The sequence below is a fragment of the Mastacembelus armatus genome, chromosome 9 (assembly GCF_900324485.2).
Source record: "Mastacembelus armatus chromosome 9, fMasArm1.2, whole genome shotgun sequence".
Classification (NCBI taxonomy): domain Eukaryota; kingdom Metazoa; phylum Chordata; class Actinopteri; order Synbranchiformes; family Mastacembelidae; genus Mastacembelus; species Mastacembelus armatus.
Window position 1 is genome coordinate 25,288,830 of NC_046641.1, and position 10,812 is coordinate 25,299,641.

The following is a 10,812-nucleotide window of genomic DNA, read 5'->3' on the forward strand; positions in this document are numbered from 1 at the left end:
TCCCTAACCAGCATAAAGGTGGGATTCACGTCCCTCTCCCCATGGAAACGTTAGTCCACATGGAACTGGCTGTCACTCATCATTTTACTATCTCTGATCCAAAACAAATACGTGTCTATTGATAAGGGGCCAGCTCTAAGGCCTCGTCTGATTACGTGGATGGGATTTTGGTTCTAGTACATGTGTCTGATGAGCAGCTGCAGCTACATCAAACTGTGGTTGGTCCATCTGAGTGAATGTAATTTTAAAAGCTAATGTGGCTCTGACCGGTACAAGCTAATCTAAACCTGGTGGCAGCAGAACCACGGGACAAATTCACTAATTTACCATGACCCTCGTGTTCTGACAAGGAGACGCTAATGAGCTTTAGAGGGGAGCCTGCCAATGGGTTGGCATGGGAGTCAGCAGCTGGACCAGCAGGACTGTTGACCAGAAACCCAGAAGATTCCTCTGAAGGAGCCTCAGTGTTCGCACTGCAGCGCCCCCTAGTGTTCAACACACACATCACAAACCTGAACAGAGATCCATTAGCATGCAAACCAAAGCACGACATCATCTCAAGGACGCATGAAAATACCGACATGGACTCTTCACCCACCTGTGGGAGTCCTGAAGAGACACTGAAGCACTGGACCTGTGAGTGAGTGTGTTCACCTCAGTGCCTGCTTTCCAAATATACAAATATGTGCATGCATATAATGTACCCCCCCCCCCCCCCCCCCCAGTCTGGGAGGTGCTCAGCCTGTAGCTGGACTGATCTCATGGGTAGATAATGCCATTTCTGATCAAGTGGTCTACCTGCTGTAAATGATTACCCAGGTAGCCAAAGTCCAGCAGTGATCTAAAGAAGTCAGCGGCAGAAGGAAACGAAACTGAAGCATTTGACCTTTGAAAGGCTCAATGATGGACCAGGGTCTGATTCAGATCTGTGTGAGTTTTTTCTGTGGGTTTTTTCATGGGCTCAACACTCGACCGGCTTGAGCTGTGTAAAAATCTGAAAACAGGTTTGAAGCCAGTGTCGGCCTGACTCAGCCGCTACCTGGGTAACTACCACATGTTCTCCTGATGGAGGCCCAGCTGCCTGGGACCTGCTTCCTGGCTGCTGCTTTTCTAATCACAGCACCATGGTCGGTATATGATGAACCAGTGACGCCGGGTGGGGCACCCCAGTCAGCTGAGGTGGGTGAGGAGGAGGCGAGTGAGCTGCGTGCACACCTCCGCCACCGGTCCCCACCACCACCACGCCTCCCCCAGGAGCCCCGGGCTCTCCGGTGGGACGGTGCCTGGCGCTTTTCTGGTGCGCCCTCAGGCCGGCCAGCTGCGAGTACGCCGACTGGCAGACGTGGCACTTGTAGGGGCGCTCGCCGGTGTGCAGCCGGACGTGGTTCCTCAGCGTGGAGGACTGGCTGAAGCGGCGGTTGCAGAAGCGGCAGACGAAGGGCTTGTCCAGAGTGTGGATGCGCATGTGCGAGCGCAGGTTGCTGCGGGAGTTGAAGCCACGGTGGCAGATGACACAACGCATGCGGCCCAGACTAGCGGAGGAAGAGGAGGAGGAGGAGGAGGAGGAGGAGGAGGAGGAGGAAGATGAGGAGCTTTCACAGGTGTGGAACTCATCTGTCAGGACGAGGAGAAAGGTTTCAGACTTACACGACAACAAAACATGAACCTCCTGATCTTTGTCTCCATCTTGAGCCCTGACTGACAAACCCCCCCAGCCTGTGTGTCGTCAACTGAAGTGTGATCACAGCTGAACGTCTGCAGGCAGTGACCTCACAGAAAACACAAAACAGAACCAGCACACAGAACATTACACACAGGTCCTGTAACTTCAGCAGGTTTCAGGACTCAGATTCTTTACCGCTCTTGCTCTTCTTGCTCTGTTCCTCGTCTCCTCCAGGGATTCCAGGGATTCCCAGGAAGGTGTTGTGGGAGTTTCCGTACCAGACCAACAGCTCCTGGTCCGGAGGGATCGTCTGAGGGAAAAACATGCAGGTGAAATCATCTGTCGGTGGAGCAGGCTGGAGGTCAGGGTTATATCTAATCTAAGAAAAAAAATACTGAACGTTCCAACGTTCCCCTTTGTGTCACCAGGGGGCGACACAGACCTGAACTGAAACACTGCACTTTCCTTCCAAACAGAAAAACTCTGCTGTTCTTCTTCTTCACGAAGTTGGCTCCTGAATTCTTTTATTGAGGAATCCTCTGGCTGGTTTCACCACTTTGATCCTCTTTATTATTATTATTATTAATAATAATAATAATTATTATTATTATTATTATTATAATAAACTGTCATTATTTAATAATAACAATAATAGTATCTGCATTATTATTATTTGCATTATGATGATTATTATTATTATAACTGTCATTATTATTATTATTATTATTATTATTAGTAGTAGTAGTAGTCGTCAAAGTAAGAACTGAGAGAGAAAACAGCAACAACAGTCCTTTGGTCTTTTTCTCGACAGAACAACATGAAGCTGCTGGTCCCAGTTTCCTGTTGACTGTCTCACCTTAGATGTTCCACAAAGCTGTTTAGCTCTTGACTCATTTTCTGGACAAATTATTATTATTTTCAAAGTAAAACAGTCTTAGTTTATTAGGAGGAATTTAACAATGTGCAGAACGTTCTCGATAACGTTCCTGCTCGCTCCTCACTCTTACCTGTTGTAAACAGCTTTACCTTTTTATTTGTGTGACTTGCATGAGACGTTTAGTGTTTTGCATTTTCCAGACCAGACCAGGACCTCGCTGTGTTTCAAAGACCAGGCTGAGACAGACTATGGGAGAAGAGCTGCAGCTGATATTGTTATTGATTCTCTTTCTGCTGGAGACGCCACGAACCCGTCGGAGACTCGACATCATCGTCCAACCACTTTGATGATTTTCAGTTTGCAGCATTTCGCTCGTTTTTTTTTATAACCTGGTTTGATCTTTTTCAGTTTTGCCTGTTGTTGTTTCTACCGTCTGACTGGACGTCGTCCTGATGAGCCTGGACGTGTTTTAGTGTGAGAAAAATGTTTTCTATCATTTCCTCTTTCTCAAAATCAGACAGGACTAGTTTTCAGTTTCTTTAAAGCCAAACCACCATATTTCTCTAACCCTGGTGGTTTTGGGGTCTAAACCTGAGACGTTCCATCTTTTTATTATGGGGCAGCGGTTGAACCTTTGACTGCATCAGTTCTTAGTTTAACATAAAACCCACAGTGGCCTCCACAGGCAACGCGTTCACTGACCTCCACGGCCTTGTAGAAGATGCTGCTGCCGATCTGAACCACCTCCAGGTTCTGCTCCTGTTCGTTCCTCGCACATTTAATGTACGTCATCCAGCTCCTCTGGTCCTCCTGACTCGCATCGATGAAATACCTGACGGTCCCGTCCTCGTTAAACACCTGAGGATCAGATCGTTTCTTTAAATCAGTCTTGGACATTTGTTTTGTCATCTTTTATTAATCAGTCAGTCGACGAGCTTGTTATTAAAATCACTGTTTTCCAACTACTGACCAAAAACAGCAGAAATACAAATAACTAGAATTAACTTTGCAGCTAGTTAGTAGAGGCCATTGATCACTGATTTACCAATATCCCCTTAATAATTCAGCTGCTCTGTTTTTATCTTGACAACCATTTAACCACATGCAGTCAGCCTTTAATTTAATCAGGTTGGTTAATTAGTTAGCATGTCACACAGCTAGTTGGTCGACTAACTACCTTAGCTAACTAATCATTAACTGGATATTTCAAAAATCTTTGGATTGTTTTTATTTTCATTATTACTTCCCAGCCCCAGTCTGTAGGTCTGTAGGTCTGTAGGTCTGTAGGTCTGTAGGTCTGTAGGTCTGTAGGTCTGTAGGTCTGTAGGTCTGTTGGTCTGTTTGGTGACAGTAGTCTGCTGCTAGTTAGAGTCAGCAGATCGTTAGGTTAGTTAGTTAGTAAGCCAGCTGGTTGGTGGTTAGTGGCTCATGTTACCTCCCACATCAGGTTGTTGTTCTTGTACAGGTCGATGTGCTCAGGTGAGATGAGGCGGCCGGTGAACGGGCCCATCTCTGTTCCAGCTTTAATCCACGTCTTAGAGAAAATCCCCAAACCCTCTCCTGTGGACCGGCAGAACAACGCACACGCACACGCGCACGCACGCACACACACACACACACACACACACACACACACACACACACACACACAGTGTCACGTCAGCTGGACTCAACACTGATTTATTTCATATCACAGGGACAGGAGCGTCCTGAAACCCGGACCTACCTGGGACTGAGCTCTGGGCGATGATCACCTCACTGGGTAAAACCAGGCTGGACAGCTTCTGCACCTCTGCACACAGACACAGTTCACACCCGGTTATTGCCCCGCACTTTTCACACACCATCTTTGCTTAGAAAGCACAAAACCAGAATTTCACCCAACGAACCCGCAGCTTCTCCTCAGCACCACATAAGGTTCTTGATGTGGAGAAGCTGGATTCTCCAGTGAACTGTGAAAGCAGCATGTACCTGAGCTGAAAAGAAAACCTTGACAAAGAGAAGAAAGGAGGTTAAATGCGCTTTTACCTCCCGCAGCTCCCGCGGCCCGGCGCTGCTCTAAATTCATGGCTAAAGTCTAAATTCATGAGCGCGTTTAGGAAAAGCAGGAAAGTCAAAGTGAAAGATTTTAAATAAAGAGGAAGAAGAAGAGAGAAAAATAATTGGAAGCACAACAAACGAAATTAAATCCGAGTGAGAAACGAAAGCAAACGCGTGTTGGCGGCTCAGACACAAGCGTGAAACTGGTCTGACGTAAAGGAGAAAAGAACCTGACACGGAGAATAAAGTGCTGGAAGATTATCCCGATTAAAACCAGACCCGGAGAAAAGAAAAACTCATAAATGCCACGGAGAGAAACGTCCAGCAGGCCGAGAGGCGCCGCGGGTCCAGTCCACGGCGAATACGGTCTGAAACTCCTGCGGAGGAAAAAAAAAAAAAATCACAAATAATCCGCTAAAAATGAAGCGAGAGGCTCGTGACACCGGAACCAACGTTTTTCAGATTCTCTGAAATTATTCTGAACGAATTTCCCCGAAAACACAAACGAATAATTTAATTTAATTAAGAAACATCAGGTTAAAAACACAAACCAACAGGCGCGTTTAGTAAAATGACGGATTAATTCGCTGCTTTATTCTTTTCGTCTGATCAGAAACGGATCAAACGGTTTGACCGGTTATTGATGAGGTTAAATTTTTAGGCTGATAAATAAAAACATTTAGACTCAGTTCACAACTTTTTAAATTATTATTAAACTATTTTTAAAATTAGAAAATTACAAACATCGTCGTTTAACAGGTTTAATTAAAACTAAATTAGCGCGTGCGGTTTTGTAAATGAGCGTTAATTCGGGTCATGTGACCAGTTAATTAAATTTTAATCGACGGGTGATCAAATGAATAAAGTCTCATTTTTACAGCAGAATAGCTGCTCTGTGAACGCGTCATACAATAATAATAATTATTATTTATTTGGTCGCGTTTTGTTTATTTTGATTAAACCATCAACACAAAGCGAATCTAAATATGTTGCATTTTAAAACATCACTGACATTTAATCATCATAAATTATCGATTGATCGGATTTGACTTATTGATCAGAAAGGTGCTCGGATCTCCTGAAATTAACTGATCATTAAATAATGTGATTGGTTAATTCAAGTGTCGTCACTGACCTCCGGAGAAGGACTGCGCGAGCACCTCGGCGGTGAACGCGGTTTTGGGGCTCGCGCTCGGGGCGGTGCGGTCCTCGTGCTGCAGGTGATGCTGGTGCGGGTGCAGGTGGTGCTGCTCGCCCAGCACGTGCCTCCAGCGGCCGTACAGGAAGCTGTGCAGGATGTCCGAGGTGATGATGTCCGCCAGGGACAGCGGCTGCTGCGGCTTGAAGCCCGGCTTCAGGCCCAGAGAGGACCCGGGCAGCACGGAGCCCATGGCGGGGTGACGGGGCGCGAGGGCCGGGGAGGAAGACTCTCCAGGTGAGCACAAAAATCCAGTCAAGACTTTGCGCGGAACAAAGTCCAGCGGTTCTTAAAGCGAAGCGTTAAAGCTGGACCTGCGGCGCAAAGTCTCTGCAGCTGGAAGTTGCTCCAGGAAAAGACGTTGTCAGGAAGTTTGACGACTAAAGCGCGCAGGGCTGAGACCGGGTCTATATACGGCGGCTGCCTCCTCCTCCTCCTGCTGCTGCTGCTGCTGCTGCTGCACCTAAAGACAGGGAGGAGTGTGCGTGTGCACGTGCGTGCATGTGTCCCTTCCACGAGCTGTTGTTGGCTCCAGTTACTGCTCAGGCTCGTGACACCGAAGAGACATTCAATTAGGACGAAACGAGTCCAGCACAGACCCGGTCCTCTCGGCTCCACCGGGGCCCCACTGAATAGGACTAAAGGTTTAAGGGGCCCCGGGGTCCGGAGCCTTTAATGGACAGTCATTAAAAAGAACAAAACCACCACAAAGAGACAGAAAACCGCTGCAAAGACACACACGGCACGTGAGACCGAGACACTATTTGACCCCAGACGTCACTGAGACCAGAGAGAAGCTGCAACGGAACCAGAGCCTGTAAACAGTGTCGGCCGTTCTCAGAGTCTGGAGCTGGTTTTTGGAAACAGACGGGCCTCCCATTGTTGGTGAGGAAGAACCATGTGAGCCAGGTCAGCGGTGTGACTCCCTGCTGGGTTTTTAATAGTTTTTGGACAACAATGGAGGTCTAGGCTCAGACCCATAAGCTGAACCAGGTTCTGGATTCACACACATTCATTGGTGCTGCCAGTCTGTGGATGGGATCTGGACTCAAGGACACTGAATCACAGACACCGTTGTTGTTCAAAGTGCAGGTGAATCAACAGCCTGAACACAAACTGAACAGTCATTCACTGCAGGACTGTTTCTCCTCTAATGTACAATGTGTTTACAAAAGGCCAAAGGTCAAGTTTCGGCCGCAGCAGCGGAATGTGAGGAGCAGGAGGAGGAGGAGGAGGAGGAGGATGAGTGACAGAGCAGGAAAAGTGATTATCAGGAGAACAGCTGCTTTCTTCATCCCTCCTCCTCCTCCTCCTCCTCCTCCCAACAGGCTTATTCTTCTCCTCCTCTCTGATCTGTGTTTATGAGCTTTTAAACATTTATTGTGTCCACACTCGTTTGGCCGAGACCTGCTTTAAACACAGGCCCGTGTTTGGGACCTGGACCCGGGGGGACTATTCGATGATTATCAGCGTTAATGTGCCTTTTTACATTTTTACATTTCTCAAAATGTCGTTTTCAATTTTTATTTTTCTTTAGAATTAACTTGTTCAAATGTGAAATAAGCGAAAATTTGAATTTGAAATGTGGCGATACAGGAAGTCCCGGTGTCCCCAGCTCCTCTCGCCGGCTCCCCGCTCTCCTCCGGCGGCGGCGGCCCGACCTCTCTCCCGCCGGGCTCCCGGAGCTCCGTGCGTAACGGCACCGTGCCAAACACGGAGGCTGCGCGCTTTTGTCCCGAGACTCAGACGAGGGGGACAATCCGGGAATAATGGCAGATTTGCAAATGTTTCTCAATTGATTTGACTCAATGAAGGTGGATTCTCTTTTTTCTGCCTTCCTTTCTTTCCCTCTTTCTCTTCCAGGGCCAGAGGAGACTTTGGCTGCAGCCGCCACGCACACGGGCCGAGCGGGAGTTTATTAATGGAGAGCCGCATCGTTATTGAAGCAGGACACGCTTTAATGAGCTTTTTCCAACAAAAAGCTCTGGTGAGTGTTCCCGTGTCCTCTGCGCCTTTATGCTCGCTCTATACAGCCAATAAGAAACCACTTTAGCCCCGAAAAGACGACGGGAAGTCAGGAGGCGGAGGGATCGGCAGGTGACTGGCACGCGTAAAGACAAGAGGACAACAGGCGGAGAGGAGGATGAAGGAGGGAAAAGTGGGCTGGATGAGCTGAGGACGGAGAGGAGGTGAAAGGAGCAGTGAGGCGGAGGTGGAGCTGGTGGGAATGAGCCCAAATGGCGCACCAACATTGTTCCGCTAACGCGATTATGCGCTGCGCTGCGGCCTCATTAGTATTCATGCGGCCGCACAGACGCAGCATGTGCGCCGCTAATAATCCTCCTTTAAAAGCCTTTTAATAATCATCAGCAGACTGTCAGCTGCTTGGGAATCAAAATCAAACGCTCCCTCCTTTCTCCGTATTCAGGGTCTTTATGTCAGCAGCTTGTCGCCGTTTTCTCACCGCTCTTCATCCTAATCCTCATCAGCGGCTCGTTACAGACTCAGCTGCCGCAGCCTCAGTCCCAGTGTGGCTCAGCTCTGATGCTCATCCGTGTGTTTCAGCTGAAACATGAAGAAACGTCGTTTAGTTCAACTTCATCAGCCACTTTCCCCCAGAGCCAAAGAAAAGACTCACTGGGCTGAGTCATGTTCCAGATTGTTTCTTTATTTTCTTCTGTTTTCATTTACACATTTTATTTTGAGGGCAGCACGGTGGTTTAGTGGTTAGCTCTGTTGCCTCACATCAAGAAGGTTCCTGGTTTGAAACCCATCAGGGGCCTTTCTGTCTGCATGTTCTCCCTGTGCTTGTGTGGGTTTTCTCCAGGTACTCTGGTTTCCTCCCACAGTCCAAAAACATGTATGTCAGGTTGATTGGTGACTCTAAATTGCCCATAGGAGTGAGTGTGAGTGTGTGAGGTTGTTTGTCTCTATGTGGCCCTGTGATGGACTGGGGACCTGTCCAGGGTGGACCCCTGCCTTTCACCCAAAGAGAGCTGGGATAGGCTCCAGCAGGTCCCTGGGACCCTGGTTAGGACTAAGGGGGTACAGATGATGGAGGGATGAAATTTATTTTGTACGTTCTGACTGATTCTCTGCTGAAGCACCAGGTCAACACCCAAATATCAGCACTGGTTCTAAACCAGTTTAACCAGTGCCCCAGTCTGTCTGAGCAGCACTAACGACGATCAGATTAATTAGCAGGTTAATGACTCTGAGCTTTAATCATTGTGAGTCGTGTGCTGTTCACCTGCAGTCCGTTCACCCGTCTCTGACGTGGCCCCCGCACAGGAAGTAGAACTCCATGTCTGTGTTGAAGGAACAGCTGGGACTCAGCACAGTCTGAGGCTCGGACCTGGAGGTGGCGCTGGAGGAAAGGTCAGCAGGATCAGCTGCTCCGTAACAGACCTGGACAAAGACAGAAGATAACTGGTCCAACCTGAAACATGAGCACAGACATAAAACACGTTGATGTGATCCAGTGTGACTTCCACTTCCTGTGGATCTGATTATCTCTCATGTCCCTCCACAATAAAGCTCCATCAATCCACTCAGGAAACTGAGGCTGCAGAACCTCATTCAGAATCCTGCTAAGGTTCCTTCAGTATCACAGTGATCCAGGGACAGTTGTCTGTTCACCCATGGGTTCACTGCAAACAGCAGCTGGACACATGTCGCCCACAAACATCAGTCCTGACTGAAGCTCCAGGACTGAGCAGTAAAGTTCAACAGACTCCAAAGAAAATGATGCTTCCAGAACAATCCAGACTGATACTGTGGAGTCATATCCCTGCAGCTGGTTCCACATCTGGAGCACAAACAGAACCCAGGACAGTGGAGGCTGTTAGAGCAGCACAGTCGTACATGTCCAGCCGTCCACATACTTCTGGCCACGTGCAGTGGTAGATTCAGTTTATTGCCCCTGCTGGTCCCTGAGGTCCACGGGGAAACATTTGGACTGGGTCCAGATCCCCATCACTTTAATCTTTAATCAGGTCTGACACACACACAGTTCATCTGTACTTACAGAGCTGCTTCCTGTACTTTACAACCACACACACACACACACACACACACACACACACACACACACACACACCCTGCCAGTAACAGTGCAGCCTTCACGTCTTGTTGTTTCCTGATTTCTCCATCAGTCATTATCTCCACCTCGTCCATTTATCCTCCCTCCATAATAAAAGTCCACCTCTCCCTTTCCACCCTCTGCATGTCGGTAGTTACCGACTGTGTGAAGCCTCTAATGCTTCAAGTAGCACACAGTACTTTTACTGCAGTAACAGTTGTACTTGGAGCACAGGATCTTTCCTCTGGTGCTGTTACTGCAGTGAAGCATCAGTTTGGTCTGTGGAGGCTGAAGCTGCATAAAGAAACACTGAAGCTTTGGAAGAATTCAGTTTCAACCTGTGGAAGACTTTGTGTTTGTGCTGCAGCAGCTCAAACCTTCCACTGAGGCTGGTTCAGGACCTGCAGCCTGACAGCTCGTCCTCCGTCCATCCCTCAGAGCTGCTTCATCGATCCCCAGAGGGGGTGTGTGTGTGTGTGTGTGAGGGTGTGTGTGTGATTACAGTAATGTCTTAATGACAGATGACATCACACCTTCAATCAGACCATCTGTCTCTGCTCTGGGAACATGAATAAATGATAAATCCCACTTTTCATGTCAGAACATGAAGAGATGCTGTGATGGCAGATCAGACACGCTGACCCCGAGTCAGTCTGCACACACTCTCCTATCTCTGTGAGGACCCTCACCGACAAAACCTCCGCCCTGACCCTGAACTGAACCTGGTCTTGACCCGGAGGTGTGAGGAGCCCACGTGTCGTCCCGGTGCAGGAAACGATGGTGAACTAAAATCGGGGAGGACGAGCTTTTCAGAATAAAATGCTGAATTCTGAGACACGACGTGTTTCTCTTGGCGTCAGGCTGAGGTGACACGTTTGTTTAAACAAAACAATTGATTAGTTTAAAAAAACAGAATCAAAATAATTGATATCTTCAATCATGACTTCTCAGGC

At 48.1% G+C, this 10,812-nt stretch overlaps 1 protein-coding gene across 2 annotated transcripts; it reads right to left on the reverse strand.

The window, feature by feature from the left end:
• Window positions 1-1,027: 1,027 nt before the first annotated feature.
• On the reverse strand, window positions 1,028-5,971 carry prdm12b (PR domain containing 12b). 2 transcript variants are annotated; one of them, XM_026322229.1, is made up of 6 exons: window positions 5,716-5,971; window positions 4,267-4,332; window positions 3,976-4,100; window positions 3,243-3,398; window positions 1,859-1,973; window positions 1,028-1,614 (listed from the first exon to the last, which is right to left on the reverse strand). In XM_026322229.1, the coding sequence occupies exons 1-6, from the start codon at window positions 5,969-5,971 to the stop codon at window positions 1,115-1,117; spliced, it is 1,218 nt and encodes a 405-aa protein (XP_026178014.1). In that variant the 3' UTR covers window positions 1,028-1,114. The 2 variants fall into 2 exon arrangements, with proteins under 2 accessions (XP_026178014.1, XP_026178013.1); XM_026322228.1 differs by having other exon boundaries at window positions 1,028-1,634; window positions 1,852-1,973.
• Between the last annotated feature and the right edge of the window lie 4,841 nt (window positions 5,972-10,812).